Source organism: Aspergillus tubingensis (assembly GCF_013340325.1).
Source record: "Aspergillus tubingensis WU-2223L DNA, scaffold_8, whole genome shotgun sequence".
Classification (NCBI taxonomy): Eukaryota; Fungi; Ascomycota; class Eurotiomycetes; order Eurotiales; family Aspergillaceae; genus Aspergillus; species Aspergillus tubingensis.
The window spans coordinates 4,970,124-4,993,757 of NW_023336282.1; the positions used below are offsets into that span (position 1 = coordinate 4,970,124).

A 23,634-nucleotide genomic window follows, 5' to 3' on the forward strand; every position below is an offset into this window, starting at 1 on the left:
ATCACAACACACTTAATTCCCGACGCCCGTAATCCTCCATCCCATCCCTCATATAGTCATCACTGTCTGTGCGGGCTACGATCGCCGGCCGGATCTTCGTCCCTACGAACCCACGCCGGTCTCGTCCCGTGCGTCCGCGGCCTAGCCAGTTATGCTTCAGCTCCTTGCTCAGGAGCTCGATCTGCTCTTGTGCTCGATCGCCGGTTTGCACGCTGGCCAAGACGCTGACGCACTGGAGCATCCGTCCCACCGTCTCGGTGATGATGTGTGACGTGTCTGTGTGCGAGGACCGGTGGATGATACTGGGCCGTTGCGTCGGTGACGAGAATGACTGGAAGATCAGCTGGTCCGGGTTGGACGTGTTGGACGCCGCCCGGCTGCGGTTACAGTCTAGTGAGTCAGACGAGTAGCTGTTCGCGGCGTTGAGGAGCGTCGACGACTGTGAGCTGTAGCTGCCGAACCCGCCGTCCAGCGAGGCCGATGTCGTCGGCCGTGCGCTGTTGCTGCTGCTCTTGGTCGTGACGCTCAGCGCTGCCGTGCCGAGCTTGATGCTGTCTAGACTCAAACGGGAGAAGGTTGCCTTTAGCACGTCATACCGGTAGAGGATGACCATGTCGCGGAAGGCAATCAGAACGAGATTGCGCACGTCCAGATCGCAGCCGGGGTACTCGCCGTTGAACGTGGATGACCAGAACTCACTGGCTTCTCGGCGGTTCATGACGGACCCGCATCCCTTGAACTCAAGGTCTAGGGGCAGAAAAACAGCCTGGATGAAGGGCAGGATCGTGCCAAACACGAGCATCCACACTTGTACCAGATGAGGGACCAGCTTCTCATCGGGGATGCCGTTCAGCGTATGGTTCAAAGATGCACATCCTGTCTCTAATAGCTCGCGCAAGTCGTCTACCACTGCGGTGGGCATACGTTTCTGGACGCAACGCTGAATATGGATGAGGACCAGCTTATTGAGATCCTCGATGGCGATACGAACATCCTCTCCGTCGAAGATAACCATAAGCTTGGCCTTGAGAAAGTCCCACGCATCTTCCGGCGTCATGTTATTCAGTCCAAAGCCCTGGAGGGTCTCTCGAAGAGCTGCCTCTGCCAGAACTCCCGTGGAGCTGCCCAGCGACGATGGCCCTGCAAACGTCCCCGGCGCAGGTCCCGACGAGTTAGCCACCCAATCCAGCTGTTCCGACTCTAACGCCTTCTCTTCCTTCTTCTTATCTCGTAACCCGTGGAGCAGGTCCAAGCCGCTCACGCTTTTCCCAAACGTAGTCGTGACCGCACCAGGCGAAGCCGGGGTAAAAGAATACAGCGACTGAGGGGCATTCGGATCCGAAGGTTTCGAGTTACTCGACGCCGACGACAGCGGCAGGTTGTAATGATCATCTCGGTCTTTCAGCTTCAACTTCTGCCGCGACAAGAAGTGATGCTTGTGCTTATCCTTATCCTTCTCTTTCTCCTTCTCACTCCCCGTCGGCTTGTCGGCTGGAACCACCGTACTTGCCGACGCATTCGACAAGTTGTAGAGTGACGAATTATTCGAGGGAAACGTATCAGCCAAGCTCGTCGTCGACGCACTCACGATCCGCGATAATCCTCCGCTCGGAAACCCCATCTTACTCGGCGACGGTAGGCCCCGGTCCTTGCTGATCCCGTCCTTATCCCGACTTATCCCAATATGTTTCGGTTTCGAGAACAGTTTCATCTTCGATTTCTCGCCCTTGTGCTTGTGCTCCCGCTCTACGGGCGGCTCCAGCCCGGGCGGCTGCAGCGCTGGATTCCGGGGAAACACCACATTAGCCGCCGTCGTTGCGGCATGTGTATTCCCATTTGTAGACCCACTCTGATAAGATGCCCCGGATGCACTTCCCGCGCTTGTTGGGGGCGCAAACAACGGCGCTGGAGGCGGCGGGGGCGGAGGGGAAGCGCTCCCGCCTCGTCGGGACCGAGAACCGTCCTCTGACACACCCCGCACTGGCGGAGGACGCTTGGGAGGATTCTGAGGAGCGGTCTGCTGTTGCTGGAGCATAGCCGCCTGGGCTGCGATTCTGGAAGCGGAGATGGTAGCCTCGGAGGAGGACGCCGTGGGGAGAGACGGTTCGAAGAAGCCCTGCGAGTGGTGACGAGAGCGTCTCTGCAGTTCCGGCGGGCCACCACGACCCGACGGTTTCCTGCTCAGGATCTCACCATGAGGCATGAAGGAGACGGGAGATCGAATCGTAGAAGAAGAAGAGGAGGTAGTATTTGTGGTGGCAGTCGAGATGGGGGGAGGAGGAGCGGTGGTGTTGGCGGTGATGGATGAGGTACGTGGAGGACGAGGAGAGGAGGTCACCGACACGGCACCGGGATTGAAGGCAGAGTGACGCGGCGAGATGGTGGTCACATTGGAAGTAATCGACGAGGCATCACTGCCTGAGGAAGCAGGGCGGGCGTAGGAGAAGTCGTCGAAGGAGCGGCGAGGGGGCTGTGAAAGTGGATGATGAGGTGGAGGAAGAGGTGAGCGAGACGAGGATCGCTCGGGCGACACCGGCGAGCGCAACATGATGTGAGCGAATAGATGGCTTCGGAGACAATGCTATCGAGACACAAACCCCGAACCCATGATATGAGGGGAGGAGGAGAAAAGTCGTGCTGGCGGCGAAAACCAGTCTAGATCCCCTGGATTGATTGATTGCTTGTTTGGCTTTCAGCCGCCTTGGGGAGGATCAGCGACCGAAAAGGCGCCCGGCCGGACGATCTTCGCTCGTGAAACAAATCCAGCGCAAAGCAAGTCTTCCCCTCCCGCCCGCACGTCCTTTCTTTCTCCAACTTTATCCATCCCACTTGATTCCTTCCCCGCGACATATACCTTAATTAATATTCTATTCTCATCCTCCACGCGATCTCCTAAAATGTCTGCCAACAAGCTCCACGCTGCTTATGTCGCTCCCGACCAGTCTCGCACTTTCGAGCACAGCATTTCTTCCCCGCTCCCCTCCGCCGACGCCGTCCCTCAGAAGGTGACCTATCTCGCTGAACTACGCAAGCTCGTACCCACTCTGCAGAACGACATCAACGTATTCCTGACCGAGCGCATGGAAGAGGACAAGAAGGCTGCCGAGGCACAGGGTCAAAAGGTCTCTGATAAGGAAGCCAAGGAGGAGGAAAACTACGGAGAGGAGGTTGTGGAAGAGGATGCTTGATCCTGCCATACCCGAAGTTGAGACAATTGAGAGAAAGTGTGTGGATGCTACGGCTGACGAAGAACGAATCACGACTAAATAAATCATATGCATGGATCCTTGAATACCGCTATCCCGGGGTATCATCGTGTAGGAAATGTCCGCCACTCCGGTATGCTTTCGTTGAACAAGACATGGCCAGGAAATGCGGAAGGAAGATCAAACAAGCGAGAAAAAGAAAAGAAACCAGGAAAAGCACAGAAAAAAACCGCGATAACCGATACCACAATAAACCATGAACCTCTATATACACACAAATCAGGCTCAACGCATGCGATTGGCACAGCCAAGATGGACAACCGTATTACTGCCTTCAGTTAGCTAGGCTCAAGTCAACAGATTCTGGTTATACTCACTCCGGAAACACATTAATCACACTGCCTCCGATCCGCTTGTGGCAGATGCCGCAGACCCGTTCTTCGGTAATGGTGACATGTCGCGAGCGCGTCGATCGCCCGTCCGTCCCCTCTCCTACCAACAATTGCGCCTGCGTCTTGATGTCTTCTGCCTTTTGCAGGTTGGCCACGATCCGGCTCTCGTTAAGGATTGTGTTGGCGGCCCGCATACGGCCCTTGAAATAGAACTCGAGCTCTTTGACCGGGAGCGATTCCGGGATCAGATCCAGAGCAGAATTGGGTGGCAGCCGGGATCCATGTTTGGCCAGCACCTCAAGCGCGGGCCCGTACCGTGGCTTGTAGCCATGCGGCGGCGATAGATATAGAGACAATAGAGTCAAATAAATCGGTGGTTTGTCATCCTCATACGGCAGTAGAGCTACACAGCGCGAAGCCGCTCCATCCGCAGCAGTCGTATCTTCCACTTTATGGAGATGATTACAGTATCTGAACGGTCAGCAGAACTCATGTAAATCGATAATGCAACTCACTCTTCAGCCTTGACGTAGTCTTCCAACTTGAACACGTAGATTTCCAGTGCCTGCCGGTGCTGTCCCATTTTGCTGAAGACAATCGCTCGCGCCTCGAAGAACTCGGGATCTGTCGCAAGTCAGCAACGTAATGTAAGCGCAAGAAGGGTACTCACCGTCCCGATCCAGTCGATCCAGAATCTTGGCTGGAGAATACTGAGAGCTGGACCTGAGCATATTCAAGAATTTGCTCTGCCAATTGACATAGTCATCCAGACTCGAAAACTCCCACTCTTTCGCTTGGTGCTTCTTTAGTCGTTCCAAGTAAAGGACGAGCAGTTTCTGATGCAAATCTGGTGTCATATCATTCAACTCCCCAATGATATGTTCCAGGTATCGGACAGCCAGGTTGACATCAATGCCCTGCAGAAAGTCTAGCACGCGGTCTCTTGGCAACGTCTCCGCGTTCTCCGTATCTGCCAGGAATATCTCCATGCCCAGCTCGGGATCCTGGCGTACCGGCCACTCAGCGAACTCGAGGATCAAGTCAATATGGTCTGGAGACAGATTCTGCAGATAATTGACTGTTCGCTTCGGCCCGTGCAGCTGAGGCGCCGTCTCTTCTTCCTCGTCGGCTTGTCCAAACTTCTGGAGTAGCTCCAACGCCTGCCGATGCAGCTTCTTTCCGTATAGAAAGTCAATCAGATCGTTGTGGCGTCCCGTCTCCTCCAGCTTCTCCATCACCACATCCGGGTCGCAGAAGTTGGCAATGCGGAACAATGATCCTGCCAGTGCTGGAATCGCGTACATGTACGCCCGGAAGAGAGTCGTGTCCACGAGTCTTGCCTTTTCCCGCAGCGCTTCCCCGAGATCATACTCACCCTCCGGATCAATGCTCAGCAGCTTCATGACCGAGTCCGTCAACGCATCGTTCGCGCCGTCCGTCGTCGCATCGACCACCTTCAGCGTCCCATCCGGGTTCAGGAAGCGCTGGAACCGCCTCCGCACATCCGCCAGATACCTCTGCAGGTCACGAACAGCCAGCTTGAGATCGGCCCCTTCCAGCGCCTTGTCGTTCTTGGCCTCCTCGACGACCTTGCCCCGAATACTGCCCGCATCGCTGGCATCATCTGTCCGCGTCCGCAGAAGTGACATCACTGACGGAGCATGCGAGAGTGTCTTCGGCGCTGGCGGCTCCTCCGCAGCCGGCGCGTCCGCTGGACTATTGTTCTCTTGCGTCTTAGACTGGCTATCTGTTGTCCCATCTTCGGACTCCTCCGGCTCCTCGACAATTGACGAGAGCTCCCCGGCGATGATCTTCGGATACAGTCGTATAACCGTCTCCGGGGGCGCAGATATCTCCGTAAACAGATCCATCGAATCCGTATACTTTCGCATCTTGAACAGCCCCTCAGCCTTCTCCAGCTTGATCTGGCGCAGCCGACCCTGCTTATCCCTTAGCAGCGCATCCTCCAGCATACTGGCCAGACTGATCGCCTCGTCCAGATACCCCTTCTCGACCAGCGAGTCAATCTGCGTATCATAACTCAGCGCCTCCATCCGCCAAATCGTCCGATCACTCGCCACCAAGAACCCCTTCCCAGCATGCGCCAGACTAATCGTCGGCTGCGGGATATGCATAATACTGGCAGACGGTAACGGCACCGACTGCAACAGCGACAACGTCTCCGGATTCCGCACCTCCAACACCCCCTTCGAAGCATCATGCAGCGCCAACAGAAACGGATACGAATACCCAATATCCGCCGGCGCATGACTCCAGGGTATCTGCCTCCTCCCCAGCGAATTCCCCTGCACATCAATAAAATGCGTATTGATATCCTTCGCCAGCAACACCTGACCCTCCTTCAACCTCGTCGCCAACGGCTTCGGCGCACTACCCCCAAGTCCCATATAACTCATACTGGCGACTCCCACCCCGGCCAGTCTCCCCGTACTCTCCTGACCCCCTAATCCCCCTATCCCAGACGGACCCGTCAAATCCGTCACCGTCCCACCACCATCCCCCTCAATATCAACCATGACAAACCCAGACCCCAACCCAGCCACCAACCTCGTCCCAGACACCCACGTCAACGTCTTAATCCCACTCACCAGCGTCATCTCCATAGGCCCGCCCGCTTCCATCTCCATATCCCTCCACACCCACACCATTATCTTCCTCTTCACCGCCACCGCCACCCTCGACACAATAGCAGGCACGCCCGTTTCGGAATCATTCTCGATATTCGACGTCACCGCAAATGTCGTCGCCCCCTTCGTCTTCGCCAATTGCTCCTGCAACGAATACGTCCCCAGATCATGCAGGGACACATATCCCCCGGACAGAGAAACAAGCACCTTAGCCTCCTTAATCAGCGCCAACTGCTCAATCTTATACCGCGAGAACTTTTCCACTTCGCGGAGCAGCTCCGTGGGTTTCTTGCTGTGCTGTTGTTGTTGTTCTCGGTTCCCGTTCGTAGTCCCGTTCGCGATTATCCCCGTCTCTGCGTTGCCGTTGCCGTTGCCGATTCCATGTTGTTGTTGTTGTTGTTGTTGTTGTTGTTGCTCGGTAGTATCTTTCTTCCCCTTCCCCTTCCCATCACCATCCTGCTGCTGTTGTACCTCCCCCTCTTCTTCCCCCTCGTCTTCCTCATTCACCCGATATATCCTCAAACTCCCATTATTCAGCCCCGCCAGGACGCGATCCCCATACGCCAGCACAGACTCGATGCGTGATCGATCGCGCGGTTTGAGTTCCACGAGCGGACGGGCCGTGAATGCGGATAACATTGTCGAAGATATAAACCCCTGTCTGTCTTTGCTGCTCTCTGCGTATGTATGTGTTGTGTATATATTCAAGGTATCGGTAGGCGTATAGTGTAGGGCGGTGTGCTGGGTAGCTAGCTAGCTAGCTAGCTCGGTACGTTGTGGAGGATGGATGCTCGGGAGGTAGGTAGGTAATGCGCCGTTCGCGATCGATCGGGGGTTAGGTTCATGTCATGTCGTGGGTGTGAGAATGTGCAATTAGTCTCTCGGGGGAAAGGGCGGAGTTAGAAGGTGGAGGTGGGTGTCATGGTTTGGGTGTTCGTTGTATGTATGTAGGTGAGTGATGTGGTGCGGTGGTTGGGCGGAGGTTGATTGATAGCGGCGGAGCTCCTACGGAGGAGTAGTGAGTGTCCAGCTGGACCGGACAGCTGCCCTTGTCTGTCTCCCCGGGCCGTGTGCCAAGATGGGTTTGCCCGGCTGTCTGTACTACAACTATCTATGTATCTATATTCTGGATTAAATTGTGACAGCATCCCTTGCGTGTCATTTAATTTTAGAAAATTTTGTAGCAATGATTATATCAACGTTGTCTTGAGTATCTAGTCTATTATGCTAAGCTAACCGATGGATGGATGTCCTGCACACACCGCTACTATCCCATCCATGGGTGTGCCATCCGCTGGCTTAAAGCTCCGATCCCATGCAATGAATCAATTCCATAACTGCCAACCGACCGATCAAAACCCATAACACAGCCCGACGGGCCGCGACCGACAAGGAATCCGGACTTTTGCAAATATCAAGACCAAAGAATGGAGTGAACGCACGGCGCATGTACAATGTGAAGGTAAGCCAGATCCCGATCGGGAATGAGAGAAGGCAAAACCGATAGGTAGGATAACTATAAGACCGAAAGGTCTAATGTGTTTCAAGCTTCAAATATAATAATAGTCGTCGGAATGCCTCTCAGATCATGCCTTGATCTCCGTGGGATATTCCTGGTGTTTGGCCGACGTGCCCTTCGCACGCCATGTCGAAACAGCGGGGATGTCTGCCTTGAAGCGCTGCTCGTCGGTGCCGTATGCGCGCGGCGTGAGCTTGATCAGCGTATGGAGCGGCACCTCCATCCAGGGACTTTGCTCCTGTGGCGTGTTGAGGAAGTAGGCATAGATGCAGCGGAGAACGGCCTGGTGTGTGACAATAATGACGTTCTCGCTACGCTCCAGCTCCATGATAATTGGCTCTAGCCGGATGACCACATCGCGGTATGACTCGCCACCCCGGTAGCGGTAGTTGTACTTGTCCTCGTCGCGCGCAGCAAAGTCTTCCGGATACTTCTCCGCAATCTGCTCGTACGTGAGCCCGTCACAGACCCCGGAGTCAAGCTCATCCAGCGCCTTCCACTCTAGCTTCTCGAAGCCCGTCTCCGCGGCGAGATGACGAGCCGTTTGAATCGTACGTTTCAGAGTTGACGTCCAAATAACGATCTTGGTGTTGGGTGGAACCCCTGACTTCTTTAATAACCCGGGCAGCGCTCGGGCGTATGCCTCTCCTCGCTCTGAAATGTTGGAGTCGCCGCCAATTTTCCCCGTTAGATTATATTCTGACTCGCCGTGCTACATACGTTAGATCAATGGTATTCATAAGAGGAGGAAAACTTACTCGAGATAACCAGATCGAGCGAGGTTTGATGTGAAGGTTCTGGATGTAGTAGACCAGCCGACTGGAAAGGTAATCCTTAATCTGATTAATGATGACGGTCGATCCGACATTGATGAGTTTGACGTAGGTGAAGTGCTTCTCGTTATCATCAATGGTCTCATAGACCTTCTCATAATTGCGAATGCGGTTACGGAAATCGAGAGCAGCAACTTCCGGGTCCTGCCCCTTGTAGTCCGGCGACGTTGTCTTGACTTCCAAGATGTTGTTCATGATCAAGTCCTCGTCATCACATATTGACTCGACGTATAATGTTTCGACGTTTGCCTCCTGGCAGCGTTCATGGATCCAGCGCCGTCGCTCTTTCGTGGAATTGGTCGCATCCAAGATAGCTACGACGCCTTTCCCGGACTGAAACCACTGGAGCATATCAGACACCGCAGCCTCGGCGGCGGCGCGTCTCATTTTCTCGCCTTCGGTATTATGAGGGTCGAAGAAGTTCGCATTGGGCTGTGGCGTGCCTGCACGACGGTAGCTGCCGACGTTGAATACCCGAGCGGGGATGCCAACCCAGGCAAGATATCGCATAGCTGCATCAATTAGTGCCTGACGTCCAACAGCCAAAATCACCAGAGCGTACCTTTTCCAGCTATGAGACTCTTGCCTCTGGCTGGGAGGCCAACCATGACCACACAGATCTTCGAGTCATCGGACTAAGAAGAGTAAGTCTCTGGAATGCTGCCATTGCGAAACGACGTAGATGCCCAAATTGGGAGAGTAACAAGTTGCGACGAAATAAACATGATACAGAATAAACAAGCAGCGTTGCAGTGCAATATGTCCAGGGTCATCGCAGATCCGGGCAATTGCCCCTCCCAAAAGGAGGGGTATACAGCCTCACCGGACGCATGCCAGGGCAGTACATAACGTCACCGGCAACACTGGGTCACCGCGCCACTCAATCAACAGACAACGACAAAAGAACCGTTTCACTTACGCTGGCGAAATAATTATGGCCATTGCCCCTCCGAATGGAACCGGACGACATGATGAATGAGCGGAAGGAATGAGCAGGGAGTCGACTCCTGACTGGGATCGACTTGACTGGGATGAGGCGAACTCAAGACCTCGGCCACCAGGGGTGCCCGACCGGACGCAAGCCGGAAGAAAGGATATAGGGACGGATAAGGTCAGTAGCGGGTGAAAAAGCACAGGGCGTGAGAGTAGCGAAAGTGTGATAGAATCTGCAAGTAATGGGACGTGTCGGAGGGAGAAAATATTCTAGAAAGTTGAGTTTGGACAGATCCGGCCTGTCTTTGGTATGGGGGGAGTAGCAATAGCAAGTAGTACAAAGTAGTGGAAGTAAGTTAATCGATCAACAGCAGCTCTGGTTGGATGCCATTAAACCCAACAATTCGATGCGGTGAAGAAGAAGAAGCACAGACGTCATGCCGCGGGGCAGTCGCAACAAGGCCGAGAGTTCCAGGCAGGAAGTATCCAGTCCTTTAAAAGTATTTCATTCACTCCCTGAAGGTAGAATCGAAGCAGCTCAGAACACCTCTGGAAAACTTCGGTCGCAGAATATCCGGGGAGATGGAAATTTCCCCAGTCTTGCCTGATCGTCTAGCCCCCCGACAATTTCCCTCCGAATTGAACTAGTAGTAGTAATATTGCCTCCCTTCTGTCCACACGTGATCTCCTGCGTTTTCGTCGGGTAAAATCGCGACCGAATCTGGATGGGAAGAGGGGCGCGTCGGGATGGACGAAGGAAGTCTGGATCTGGACGTGAAATTTTGGTGCAAAGTTCCTGAGAGGCTCCCCTGGTGACACTTCTTATAGTCGAGGATCGCATGATATGATACTGACTTGGTACTATCATCCTATATTATTTGATATCGAATGGAGCCACGCCGATTGGGTCCCTTGCATGTCTCCCTGGTGGGACTTTGGACGACTATCAGCCGAACTCCTCATTACCCCGTACTCCTGGGGTCGATTTACATGAGCGATTTTTCGTCGTAGTCTGGACCCAATGAGCCCAATATTGGGTGATGCTCCGGTCGATTCCGTCTAGTTTGCGGGAATTGAAGTTTTCTCGAGTGCGCGTGACCGATACGAAACTACTACCTCCTACTATCTATTGACTGCGAGATATACCCAAAAACGGAAAACGTACAAGAGATGGATGATGGATAGTCATGAGTGATTATATGCATTTGTGGATATTATAGATAGGTAAATTCCAGGCGTCCTGCTATGCAATGCTTTTGCCGGCCATCGGGCCGATATTTTTAACCGTGTCCCCCTTTTTTTAGTCTCCGTCTCCGTCTCATATCCGTACGGTAGATGCGTAGCCCTACGGATACGAACGTCGAGGTCATCGATAGATGCTTCAGCGCGGGTTCTTCAGCAACCCTGCTAAGCATTGCCCCTTTCCGCAGACCCATGGCGTGCCATTGGCTCCCAGTCCGCGGCTTATCAACGGAGGCGGAGGCGGATGAGCGTAGTTCGTAACTTCTTTTTTTGGGGTGGAAGCCCCTTATTCATATCGTAACAACGTCAGGCATCTATTTTTAGTGTTGGGGATCAAGTCTGATTCCCATGATGGATGATTGCTCCGATGTGTCGCGCTAGTGAGACTATGCGGCGGCCGCAACCTCCTCAGCAACCGGGGTGGCTTCGTCCCGGCTGGACGACCACTTGGGTCTCCGCTCTTGCGAGTTGTTCTCTCCACGGGCTCTCTGGACCCGGAGGACGGCACCCCAGGGACCTTCAGCGCGGTTCAGGGCGTTCATGGCATTCTCAGCCTCCTCGACGCTGCTGAAGTCGACGAACAGGTAGTAGTGGTCACCGGGCTCGAATCTCTTCGCGGGGTGAGGAGCGAACAGCTTGCTGACATTCTCACTATGCAGCCAATTAGCATCCTGGACAATCTATACACGCAGGAACCAATCCATACACTTTGTAATCCTTGAAGAAGTTGGTCATGTTGCTGGTGATCGCCTCCTGGTCCGTCAACCTTGGGAGGCCGCCAACATAGAGGCGACGGCTGGGATCGCTGTTGGAGGGGGTACTGGCAGTGGTGGTGGTAGTGGTCTTCGACGGGGTGCGCGGGGGCTGGGCCTCGTCGCCGCGGCGCCACCGGTCCATGCTGAAGGGAGAAGAACGAGTCTCACGAGGGGAGGCATCCGAGCGCGGCTGTTGCTGTTGCTGCTGCTGAGCCCGCTCACTCTGGGTCTTCACGACACCAGGCTTGATCTTGACGGGACGGCCAAGCATGTCCCGACCGTCCAACTCCGTCATGGCGCGCTCAGCCAGCTCCTTGGTCTCCAGATCGACGAAACAGTATGAGGGGTTGCGGCCGGTAAAAGGATCGATGGCGATATCGATACGCTCGCTATTAAGCACTCAGTTTGGAACTCCCACGGGTGTCTTCTGTTCAAAGAATCCATACATTCGGAACTCAGCCGCATCGAAGAGAGCCTGCACATCCTCCGACTTGGCCGTGTAGGGCATGTTGCCCACGTAGAGACGGCGGCCCTCCGAGATGGCCTGGGGCACATGCGGGCTGGGTCTGCTGAATGCAATTCTCGAGGTGCTGGTCTTGGGACCGGGGGACCCGGCAGCGGCGCTCTGGCCACTAGGGCTCTCATCGCGCTTCACACGCCAGTTGGGGGAGTGGAAGGCCCGGCCTGTGGTTCTGACCCCATTCTGGAAGACATTCTTTTGGGGAGCTAGGCACGCATTAGCGATTTAGGATATGGCCGTGAAAAATTGGATTCAGCCCGAAGTGAGCAGCCCAATGCGATCGCCTACACACTTTGTTCCTGGGGCCTCGGGCTCTCGGGAGCGTCGACCATTGTGACGGTAGAATGTGAAGTGAGGGGTGAGGGTATAGTCTATGGATTCAAGGTTCGTTAGTATGGATTGACACAGAATTTACTTATTTCCTAATCGGACAGACAATCATGGCAGTCAAAAGAGGGGATTCATACCGTGAACAGGACAAAAGAAGAGTCACAGAAAGCCAACGATTGCCTTCCAGGAAATATCCAAGGCAAGAGAAAATCCCCCGGACAACAAAAAAAGCGAATGCCAACACAAAAAAAACGTCGACGCTGTAGCCTGCGTCAGAAATTGCCCTCTACATTTTTTTGATGCGAAATGGAGCCAAACAGCGCAAATGCCGCAAACAGAACAAACAGCTGTAGATGGATTAATCTCTGCGCTGCCGATGATTGGCCTGTTAGCGAACCGGGGGAGATTTTCTTCATATAAAGCCGCCCTTTGTTTTTTCTCATTCCATCTTCACTCACTTCCACATCTACTTCGACAGCAGATTCAGAATCAATTCAGATGTCTACCTAATATGGTAACTGTCTAATCGACAGCAGCTTCAAAGCTACGGGATTAATGCATTCCGTTATTTGCTCTGCAGATCTGCAGAAATGTCACCAATACTTTTTCCTTGTCTTTGTTTATTGCTTTTTTGTTTACAGCGTTCCACACATACAAGTCATCCTTCAATGATGAAGCAAGATTTCACACAGACCTGTTCCGAGTTTATAAAACATGCGGATTGACAATCGTTCCAACTGCTGTCTGACGATGTGATGACTTGTATTCCCTTGCCCTTATTCAAGATAGATTTATCAAAGAATGGATTTTTACTCGTGAAATGATTCCACATCGTAGTCAATTGTAGAAAATATGTTTTCTTACAATTATAGAATTCATCCTAACGCTATCGATATTCAGTTTGCATAGCATACCCTACATGATAAGCCTACGGATACTCCACGGCGATAGAATACTCCGTATCTGCCCTGGCAATACTACAAGTCAAGGGCAATTGGTACAGTCATTGCCTAAGGGCACTTACCAAGGTATATACACTCCTAGCCCTAATTATCGAACGGTTTGTTCTTAGATATTGAGCAGCCAACCCAAACCCCTTATACTTCAATAATAAAACCCCGTGCCCGGACTAAATCACTTAGAAGACAGCTTCAAGTATAAACAGTAAACTCATGGTATATATTTTTCACTCAAACTATAGAAACACCACCAGTCGTCTCGTCACTCGTATACAGCATACTAATATTTACACTTTCCCCATCCATTTTTGATATCCCAGCACATATAGGAATATCACCACATTCCAACCAGAAAGACTACCTGCTACTCACCCCTTCAACCCCCAAACCGCACCCCCAATAACCCCAAACACCAATACATGCAAGAGAACTCCCAACCCAGACATAAGCAACAACACCCACCCCTGCAACTGATTCTTAACCACAACCTCCGAATACCTCTGATCACTAAAGCTCACTCTCGAATACAGCGTCTTCCACCCCAAAACGGGCACATACCGCTGCAACGCCTCCTCGACATACTTCCTCGCCTTGTAAACCGGCGAATTCACCCCACCCCGCAACTCCAGATAATTCCTCCTGGAGAGGTCATGAATAGCATGAGCATCGCGAACACGCTGATTCGAGTACTCCGTCAACGCCGCGGCGCGGGCATGCTCCTTATTGTTATTACTCGACAACTTGCCATGACTGAACACGCGGTGCTCATCGAGTAAATCGAAGAGGATCCGAACGTCCTCCATCCCTGCGTTCAGTCCCTGGCCGTAGAACGGGAACATGGCGTGCGCGGCGTCGCCGATGATCACGGCTGTGGAGCCGTAATGGTGCGGGCTGCATTTTATGCCGATGAGGGGGAGGTGCGGGCTTTGGTAGAATTGTTGGGAGAGGGAGGTTTGGGAGATTAGGTCTGGGCAGACGCCCGGGAAGTGGGTGTCGAAGAAGTCGAAGAGGGTGGTTGGAGGGGAGGATTTGAGAGAGTCGAGACAGGATGCTGGCGCGAAGAGAATGCAGTTGAAGGATTGGTCTGGGCAGGGGAAGGCGCAGAACATGTATTGCCCTCCGGGCCAGATGTGGAGGTAGTTGGGGGGGAGTCGGTAGGAGTTGGTCTTTTCGGTGGGTGGGATGCGGAGTTCGCACCATACTGTGTCGGCGTATTGTTGTTGGTAGTCGAGTGGGGTGTGGCGCATTATTTGTTGTCTGGTGGTGGAGTGGGCGCCGTCGGCGCCGATGAGGAAGTCGAAGGGGACTTCTTTGGGTGGGGGTGGTGTCGTTGTGGATGGTGATGTGTTGGGGTCTTCTCGTTGCTCGAACCACACCTTGCGGGTTTTCATGTCTGCTCGGATGAGCTTGTGGTGGAAGAACATCTTCACGTTAGGGGTGGCGTCGAGCTCTTGACGGAGGGCGATGTTGAGGGCTTTGCGGTCTAGAGAGTATAGGGAGTTTCCGTGTACATCGTATTGGTGGAAGGTCTGTTGGAGTTTGCCTGATACGCTTCTTCCGTGAACCATTCTGCCGTGCATGGGGATGGCAGTCCGCATGATGGCGCGGAGGAGGTCAGTTCGACCGGACTTTTCGAGGGCTCTGATGCCCCGTTCGGAGAGAGTGAAGTTGATGGACTTCTGAAGCAGGGGAGAGGCGCCTGATGGGTTGAGACGCTCATCTAGAGGAGGACTTGTTAGCTGGATGTATGAGTATGGGAGCTTCTTGTACGAACATACCGCCACGCAGTTCGTATACTTCTACATTGTCATGGTAATGGCTGGCATAGAGGGCCGCCAGAGAGCCCACTGGCCCACCACCAACGATGACAATCTTTCCGTCTGCAGCCATTGTAGTCATATTCATTGTTCTTGGAGACTCGGATGATGTCTTCTGGTATATCCACGGAGGAGAAGAGGAGCCAGCTTATATAGCTGAGGCACGCCCAGGGATTACGCGATATAAACCATGAGAAGATTCGTGCAAAGTCTATACTGGCAATAGCTGTAGCACTTGTCTCATTTTCGACCCTTTACCGTCATCAGGCAGGCAGGGCCACGAGATCATCATGAAGAGCAACCATGTGGGCCACCTCTCGGCCGTACTTACATCTTGCTCCGAGTATTGCACGAGCCATACTTAATAGGTAAAGAGTAGCACGTTGGAGCGGCACGTTCGTCGGTTGTATGCAGTTGTGACGACGATTCTGCATTGACGTAGGTGAGGAGCTGAACTCAATTCCAACCATCCAGGCATCAGACAAGGACATGAGAGAGAAGAACATAGTAGATACCGTAACAATACCGACTCATGGATGCGAGTCATGTGGAGACATAATACTAGTACTCCGTAGTCACAGTATACTAGTACTAGTACTAGTAGACAGTAATGCTCAAATCCCGAAGGACCGCAATATCCAACACCATCCCATCCTTAGCTGATATTAATCTAACCTCGGGCAACAATGCAACGCAATTGCACACTAATCGTGTTAATCATGCAGAGGTGATGTGCTCAGCTGAAATGCACGTTGTCGTTGGCGCGACAGATCGAGCGCAAACGGAAAACCCGATGATTGGACACCCTACGATGTAACCCCTCCTCCTTGCATACCGAGTTTAAACACCATTCAGCTCCAATCAGCCTTACACTCTAGTTAGTATTAGAAATCACTAGTTACGGTCAGAGGTCCAATTCCGCACCGTGCGACTTAAACTAAAAGTCTATTTACCTGCACATCGCCCGACGATCATGACCTATCCACCACCACCACCGAATCCAGTAAGTGTACATACTTTAATCCATATAACCATACCTACATCCTCTAACTTACTGCACGCCATGCAGCAACAATCCTTCAGACAACTCACCCAAATACCCACCACTGGCTATAGCTTAATCTCCGCAATCAATAAAAACCTGCACCTTGCGCCATAGAAAACCATGTCAAAATCGCCAAGAAGAACCAACACCATCAACAAATTCACCTTCACCCGCCCCGGCGACGTCGTATACGAGTTTCCCAAATACACCTCCGCCTCCTGCAAAGTCCGCATCACTCTACCTCCAGGCAGCACCTGGACCTCAGGCCCACACTGGCACGAAAAGCGCGTCGAATACTTCCGCGTTGTGCAAGGCGCCGCCTGGTTCACCCTAAACGGTGAATACAAAGTCTATCGGCCGTCGGACGGCAACGTGCCGATCCCATTATTCACGGTCCATGAATGGGGTCGGGCTCCTGAGCAAGAAGAGGGGGATTTGATTGTGGATGAGTGGACAGCGCCGGCGGATTCGTTCAAGATTGCGTTCTTCCGTAACTTGAACAGTGTCATTCTGGATGAGACGAGTGATGGGAAGACACCGCCGAGGAGTGAGTGGTGGTTGACGTTGCAGCTGTGGGTGATTTGCCATGGGTTGGATAATTGGCCTGTGTTTTGTAGAGGGTTGTTTGGCGTGCAGTGGGTTGTTACGCATGTGTTTTTGGGTTTGGTTGCGTTGGTGGGTTCGGCGGTCTGGGGGTTGAGGGCTGCTTATGATGAGTATACGGCACAGGGGATTAAGGATGTTATTCGAGCTGCTAAGGAGGGGAAGAGGGTGAAGAGAAGAGGTGTTGATTGATTGAGTGCATGTTGTTTTGTGTATAGTGTTTGCCACGTCAGGTTTGGATGTGGGTTGAACGTTAGGCCGCCTGCATGAATGTGATACTATCGTTGCCAAGTATGCAGTTGCAGTAACTACACAGTTTGCATTAGTAAAGGGTCCAATGCAGTTTCAACCTGGAGTAGAAGTAAACTCTCAATTGACTTAGCAGGTATAACTCGTGATGCTACCGTGATCGGCGAATAGCCACCACCGCGCTAGCCCACATCATCATTTGTTCAAAATCAACTAGCTAGCTCGGGGTGTTGTCGGTTCTAGCCCTTCGGATATCCCACTAAGTATCGACGCCCGACTCAGCTACTCCAGCGGTGACTGACACGATGCAGCTGCTCTTCTTGGCAGACACTTGCTGCTACTTGATAGTATATGTGAAGCACCGTCTCGTATTCCCGAGGATATACCACTAATCCATGCTCCTAACTACTACAGCGTCTACACCAGAATAGATTAAATTGGACTGGTAAGAAAACTATTAGGTAGATAGGTGGGACAAGTTCAGCCAAGCCCAGTCCAGCCCAGCTTAGCACTTCACCTGATTCTACGATTCTAATAACTAGTAGTATTATAATTAGTAGACGATGAAGTCTCCAAAGTAGAATAGCCCATATACTATACACAACTCTCAATCAAAATAATACTTTCTGCTCAATTTACAAGAACTCAGTACTACTTACTATGCCCTAAACATGCCCGCGCATAGATAAAGAAATTTACATCCATACCATGCATATCTCTACCTTGGTCTTAGATCTTATCCATCAATCCATGCACTTACCTACACTCTCCGAGTCTAATAATTATCTCGACACCATCTCAGCTGAGGTGGAGTGGGGTCACGGTTGCTAGCTCCGCGTTAGTAGAAGTGTTACGTACCTGGGCGCTTTCGCCACTTGCGACACGCATAGGGGGCTTTCCGTGGTGGGAATATCTTTGTATCTTTTCGAAACGGGGATGAGCTGAGAAATAAAAGAGGGGTTCCTGGTGAGGGGCGATGAAAATGCGTTATTGCTTTTTGTTGCCATTGGGTGGGTGCGGGGTTGTCGACAGACATGTTTATCTTAGACACTTGAGAATGAGCAATGATTGAAGTTCTGAGAGTGGGTTCATGACTGAATCAGCACAATATTTTGACGATCTAATTAGGATTATTTGACAAAGCAACTGCTCGGCAACTCTGCTACAAGCTAAGCAACATCATCATATCATATCCTCCATTTTGTAGACCTTCGTACATATGACCATCGATCACGACAGGATCTCCCCGAAGGATCAGCGAGATCGTCAGGCAGTGTTGTATCCAGCCTCGGTCATGGGAACCTCGTCGTCTCGCTCATACAAGATCTCCGGGCGGATCTTCTGGCGTAGAATGTACCTTCGGGAAAAGTAAGGAATCTGGCGGAGTCCATATGCCGCATGAAAGCGCGTCGGAACCGAAAACACCTGGTCTAATTCCTCCAGCGTCTTGCCCTTGGTTTCAGGCATGAACATCAGGATTAGCCACCATCCGACTATGCACCACCCCGCGTACCAGCTGAAAGCCCCCTGCGGGGTAAATGCCGCACGCAGGGAGGGCCAGGTAATGGCTAGCAGACAGTTGAACAGCCATGTTGTCGCCGTTGCCAAAGCCATGCCGTGGGAACGGACGTAGAGTGGATAGGCTTCAGCGGAATAGGTGAATGGCACTGGACCCTCGCCGACAGAATACACTATCGCGAATAGATACGTGCCTAACGCAATGCATCCAAGGCGGGCTGAAGAGTGTGTATCTTCAGGTATCCAGAAGCTGAAACCAGTGAAGAACATGGACAATGCCATTAACGGAAACGTGGCGAGAAGAAGGTTGCGCCGGCCAAAGGTATCAATTGTGTATACAGCCGGTATAGCGAAAAGCCAGTTGATCATACCCCATCCAAAAGAGGCTGCCAGTGCTTTTCGCTGGTTTGATACAGACAACTGCGTCAGTGAATTTCCCGTCGTTCCGAGGAAAATCTCAGATGAATAGTAGGCAATAACATTGACACCTGCAGCAGAGTCAGTATTTACATACTAGGGATACTCGGTATCATACCGCAGAACTAATGCAATCGGTTAGCAGCAGCTCAGTTGGGAATGCAGTTGTGGTTGACATACCTGTTGCATGAACATGACGAGCTCCGACGCAATCAACGCGCGCCGGTTTCGGGGAACGGCGATAAGTTCGATGAGTTTGTTCTGCCCCAGTTTCATGCCTGTCTCTGCCTGCAGCAACGTGTGCATGTAGTACAAGTCACGCGCAGCCTGAACCTTGTTGAAACGTAAACTGCACATGGACTCATAGGCCTTGTCATAGCGATTGCGCGACATGTACCAACGAGGCGACTCGGGACACGTGAACACAAAGCAGCAGACGAGAAGGGCTGGGAACAAGGCTGAGGCCATCATCAAGCGCCAGTTGAGACCGACAATCCCTGCAGGGTCCTGTATCTCAAAGAAGGCCAGGTCGGCAACGTAGCCAAACATGATGCCAAACGCGGTCCACATCTGCCATTGCATGACCAAGGCACCACGAATGACCGGAGGGGCTGTTTCTGCGGCGTAGATCGGGACGGTGGCTGACTTGGGTCCAATGCCAAAGCCCAGAGCAAAGCGCGCAATAAACATGTGCCACCAGGTGTTAACGAACCCCTGCCAGAGACAGGTGATAGCCGAAAAACAACAGGTAATGAAGATGGTGCCTCGTCGGCCGAACCACGCATTGAACGGGACTGTTAACCAGCATCCGATCAGAGCACAACACATGTAAGGTGCACAGTTTACGAGACCAAGCAGCCAGTTTGACCTCGATTCGCTGCCACGATCAATGCCGAACTGATGCTTGTAGAAAATCTGGGCGCCATTGACGACAGTTTCATCTGCAGGTGCATGATTGTCTTAGCCTGCGTCGTGCCACATCAGGCGTGTTGAAGAAAAGGCTTGAACTTACCCATTCCCTGAACCGCAGCCGACAGGGAACACAAGCAAATGACCAGGTACATTGTCCACGGCTGGGACCAGCGATGAGCGTATTCATTCTCTAGAACTGCCAACTCTTGGGGCGTCAGGCCGGGCACCTCTGCATATCGTTCCGGGACCTGCGCCAACATGGCACCCATTGCAAAGGCACGCACATCTTCTTCGTCACCCATCTGGTGAGTGATGGCGAAGTTGATGCCCTGCTGGCGTAGTTCCTCCTGGGTGTATCCGGCCAGGGGATTGGCAAGCTTCGCGTTCATGTTCCGGCGCGCTCGCTCTGCAGCTGTTCCGAAGGAACGCTGGAGACGAATGTTTTCCCTGTGGTCAGATGCATATTCATCATTCGAGGGTTTGTTTTCGAAGATAGGCTCCCCGATAACCGGGCATTCCTCTTTTCCAAACATTTCCAGGTATTGGGATCTGGTCGCGATAATGGCAGCTGATACTGTGGGGGCTGTAGAAACGAGAGACTGCGTGAAGATCGGCAAGAATTAGCAGGTGTCGATAATGTGAAGAGTTATTTGAATAGGGAGACATGGAGAAACAAATTCGTGACCGAGACCGGAGACATTAACATGAATGGCCGATTGCACAAGGATGGATCGCAAACCTGGCTGGACCGTTGGCGCCACTCCGAGGTGCATCAACAAAGGATGCAAGCAACGACAAAGAAGTGTAGTGTGAGAAGAGCGGATGTGAACAGACGAGCCAAGCAGGTCTACCAGCGATAGATCGGATGATACAAAGAACTGTTCAACGCGTAGGATGTGATGCAGGGATACGGAAGGATATGCGTGCAGAAAAGTGGAGTCTTGGGATGCATCACCACTTGCACAACTGGAACATTTGTCGACTCACCGTTTCAGCCAACATCCCGGGGCAATGACATCTACAGGCCACTGAAATCAGATCGAGTGCTGAGGCTGGACGCGTTGGTGAGAGTGTACAGGAGGGAAAAGAGAGAAGGCTGAAGGAGTCTGACTAACGAGCGACAGGGAGAGACACGATTCATTCACCGTGGACACATGCAAGACAAAGGAGGGAATGAGACTCATCCAGTCTCTGGGGTTGGCTGGTCCTTGAGGCTTAGAGACAGCCTTTGGTCGCGATCACAAACGTGGTTCCCTGTCATGAGCAATCAGTGGGCAACAATGAGGTTGTACAAGCCTCGTTTGCTGCAATGAGGCTACCCTCCATGTTGGATTGCGGTTTTGACATCCGCATGGCCATGCAACCCCAGATGCCAAATATAGTTTTTCATTTCCATCTGGACTGCATCCGTCGACATCGGGGCAATTTACGCTTCCAGATCTAAATCGTGGATGTTCTGGGGAATCAAAATGACAGACAAAGCAAGGATGGAAAAGATTACCGAGACTCAATTCGCATCTTCAAATCCCCGGATCGCCGTCGCTTAGACGTTGACTGGCGTGCGGGGTCGCTCTTACTCCACCGTCGGATCGCGCCAGGCCCGTCGGATGGAGCCAGACCATTGATGCTCCTAGACTCATTCCAGGATAGATAGTGTTGGATCATCCGATGGTTCTGATGCCGCTTTTCCGTTCGGATCTCCTTACAGCTCTTCAACGTCACATTTCCTACCCCGCATTCCGCAATGGCACCAGATTTCCTAAACCGACTACATCTGGACTATTATTCCAGCTATACCGACAATTACTAGTCAAAGGACATGCTGTAAAAGGCAAGGGAACATGGTTTCTATAGGCTGGTGATAATGCACGTCTGCAAGTCTCTACAGTGACGACATCCACTCTAGCCGACTGTAGGCCGCTCCACTGTCAATCCATAACTCATCCGTATAGTCGGATGCAGACACTTCTGCTAGCTATCGGAACAGCAACGGATAGATAAATCCAGGTACTATCTATCCATCCCCACTCTGCATACTCCACAGACTTAATGTTATTTGACCAAAAGTCCATGGGTCGGCAAAGGGTCGAGAGGGGGAACATACCCGCTTCCGACCCGCCTCTGCTACTCTCTATGATGGCATCACCCAGTTTATAAAGTAGCCCTTACTCCTCACTTCTTCTGCAGCAATTTGTACAATACCCCAGTCTATCTTGATTTCCTTTCTACTCACACATCACTACACCCAACATGCTCGGCAAAATTGCCCTCGAAGAAGCCTTCGCGCTTCCCCGCTTCGAAGAAAAGACGCGCTGGTGGGCCGGTCTCTTCTCCACCGACCCCGAAACCCACGTCAAGGAGATCACCGACATCAACAAGCTGCGCATCGAACATGCCGACAAATACGGCGTGGGATACCAGATCCTCTCCTACACAGCCCCGGGTGTCCAAGACATCTGGGATCCCGTCGAAGCCCAAGCCCTAGCTGTGGAAATCAACGACTACATCGCAGAGCAGATCCGCGATAAACCCGATCGCTTTGGCGCATTTGCGTAAACCTCCCTCAACATACCCCGAACTCTCCACTGCGCCATCACTAACCACTGCTCCATGTAGAACTCTCTCCATGCACAACCCCCAAGAAGCCGCCTCCGAACTCCGCCGCTGCGTCCAAACCTACGGCTTCAAAGGCGCCCTCGTCAACGACACCCAACGCGCCGGCCCCGACGGCGACGACATGATCTTCTACGACAACGCCTCCTGGGACATCTTCTGGCAAACATGCACGGAACTCGACGTGCCTCTTTACCTGCATCCGCGCAACCCCACCGGCACTATCTACGAGAAGCTCTGGGCAGATCGGAAATGGCTCGTGGGGCCGCCGCTAAGCTTCGCGCAGGGCGTCAGTTTGCATGTGTTGGGGATGGTGACGAACGGGGTGTTTGATCGGCACCCTAACCTACAGCTCATCATGGGTCATCTGGGTGAACATGTACCCTTTGATATGTGGCGTATTAACCATTGGTTCGAGGATCGCAAGAAGTTGTTGGGATTGGCGGAGACGTGTAAGAAGACGATTAGGGAGTACTTTGCTCAGAATATCTGGATTACCACGTCGGGGCACTTTTCGACGACGACGTTGAACTTCTGTATGGCGGAGGTCGGGGTCGATCGGATTCTGTTCTCCATTGATTATCCGTTTGAGACGTTTGAGGATGCGTGTGTTTGGTTTGATGGTGCCGAGTTGAATCTTGTGGATAAGGTTAAGATTGGGAGGGATAATGCGGCGAGGTTGTTTAAGTTGGGAGCGTTTAGGGATTGTGATGCCAAGATTAAGAATTAGTCATGAGTTTAGTATGTACGAAATGAGATGATATTTACTGTTTACTTTTGTGGGGTTTTTGGGATTGGAGTTACTATGATATTCGGCTTGCTGACGAACTATGATGATGGTTTCACTAGAATACATCTCAGATCTATCTAGCTTCTACTACATCGGATATGTAAGTATGTAGATGTGCTCTTCTTTCTGTCAGTCCACCGCCCAATTCTTGTTCATCTCTTTTTTGTTAATTTTTTCTTTCTTTTGTTCTTTTTTTGTGTTTTCGATTTTCATCCGTCACTTTACTTCCCCTCTTCTCACATTGGTATCTTGAAATCATTGCTTCTTGCATATGTATCAGATCCGTAGAATTCATCAACTCATCCTCACACCAATCCTCAATCAATCCATCTC

At 52.1% G+C, this 23,634-nt stretch overlaps 9 protein-coding genes across 9 annotated transcripts; 3 read left to right on the forward strand and 6 right to left on the reverse strand.

The window, feature by feature from the left end:
* Window position 1: 1 nt before the first annotated feature.
* Window positions 2-2,548, reverse strand: AtWU_07930 (uncharacterized protein; the record flags this gene model as incomplete). Its single annotated transcript, XM_035503039.1, has 1 exon — window positions 2-2,548. One exon carries the CDS (start codon window positions 2,546-2,548, stop codon window positions 2-4), a length of 2,547 nt encoding a protein of 848 aa, XP_035358932.1.
* A 349-nt stretch (window positions 2,549-2,897) lies between these two features.
* AtWU_07931 (uncharacterized protein) lies at window positions 2,898-3,188 on the forward strand (the record flags this gene model as incomplete). The annotated part of the gene is made up of 1 exon (XM_035503040.1): window positions 2,898-3,188. One exon carries the CDS (start codon window positions 2,898-2,900, stop codon window positions 3,186-3,188), a length of 291 nt encoding a protein of 96 aa, XP_035358933.1.
* Window positions 3,189-3,491: 303 nt separating this feature from the next.
* AtWU_07932 (putative vacuolar morphogenesis protein AvaB) lies at window positions 3,492-6,885 on the reverse strand (the record flags this gene model as incomplete). Its single annotated transcript, XM_035503041.1, has 4 exons — window positions 3,492-3,534; window positions 3,584-4,069; window positions 4,114-4,222; window positions 4,269-6,885. 4 exons carry the CDS (start codon window positions 6,883-6,885, stop codon window positions 3,492-3,494), a joined length of 3,255 nt encoding a protein of 1,084 aa, XP_035358934.1.
* A 947-nt stretch (window positions 6,886-7,832) lies between these two features.
* AtWU_07933 (bifunctional nucleoside/nucleotide kinase/histidine phosphatase family protein) lies at window positions 7,833-9,568 on the reverse strand (the record flags this gene model as incomplete). Its single annotated transcript, XM_035503042.1, has 4 exons — window positions 7,833-8,477; window positions 8,524-9,110; window positions 9,161-9,233; window positions 9,518-9,568. The coding sequence occupies 4 exons, from the start codon at window positions 9,566-9,568 to the stop codon at window positions 7,833-7,835; spliced, it is 1,356 nt and encodes a 451-aa protein (XP_035358935.1).
* A 1,591-nt stretch (window positions 9,569-11,159) lies between these two features.
* AtWU_07934 (RNA-binding protein) lies at window positions 11,160-12,380 on the reverse strand (the record flags this gene model as incomplete). The annotated part of the gene is made up of 4 exons (XM_035503043.1): window positions 11,160-11,424; window positions 11,480-11,917; window positions 11,975-12,254; window positions 12,341-12,380. The coding sequence occupies 4 exons, from the start codon at window positions 12,378-12,380 to the stop codon at window positions 11,160-11,162; spliced, it is 1,023 nt and encodes a 340-aa protein (XP_035358936.1).
* Window positions 12,381-13,705: 1,325 nt separating this feature from the next.
* AtWU_07935 (FAD-dependent oxidoreductase) lies at window positions 13,706-15,227 on the reverse strand (the record flags this gene model as incomplete). Its single annotated transcript, XM_035503044.1, has 2 exons — window positions 13,706-15,057; window positions 15,116-15,227. The coding sequence occupies 2 exons, from the start codon at window positions 15,225-15,227 to the stop codon at window positions 13,706-13,708; spliced, it is 1,464 nt and encodes a 487-aa protein (XP_035358937.1).
* Window positions 15,228-16,319: 1,092 nt separating this feature from the next.
* Window positions 16,320-16,994, forward strand: AtWU_07936 (cupin domain-containing protein; the record flags this gene model as incomplete). Its single annotated transcript, XM_035503045.1, has 1 exon — window positions 16,320-16,994. The coding sequence occupies one exon, from the start codon at window positions 16,320-16,322 to the stop codon at window positions 16,992-16,994; it is 675 nt and encodes a 224-aa protein (XP_035358938.1).
* A 1,323-nt stretch (window positions 16,995-18,317) lies between these two features.
* AtWU_07937 (MFS sugar transporter) lies at window positions 18,318-20,900 on the reverse strand (the record flags this gene model as incomplete). The annotated part of the gene is made up of 5 exons (XM_035503046.1): window positions 18,318-19,057; window positions 19,105-19,111; window positions 19,167-19,927; window positions 19,999-20,497; window positions 20,886-20,900. 5 exons carry the CDS (start codon window positions 20,898-20,900, stop codon window positions 18,318-18,320), a joined length of 2,022 nt encoding a protein of 673 aa, XP_035358939.1.
* Window positions 20,901-22,148: 1,248 nt separating this feature from the next.
* On the forward strand, window positions 22,149-23,241 carry AtWU_07938 (amidohydrolase family protein; the record flags this gene model as incomplete). The annotated part of the gene is made up of 2 exons (XM_035503047.1): window positions 22,149-22,450; window positions 22,515-23,241. 2 exons carry the CDS (start codon window positions 22,149-22,151, stop codon window positions 23,239-23,241), a joined length of 1,029 nt encoding a protein of 342 aa, XP_035358940.1.
* Between the last annotated feature and the right edge of the window lie 393 nt (window positions 23,242-23,634).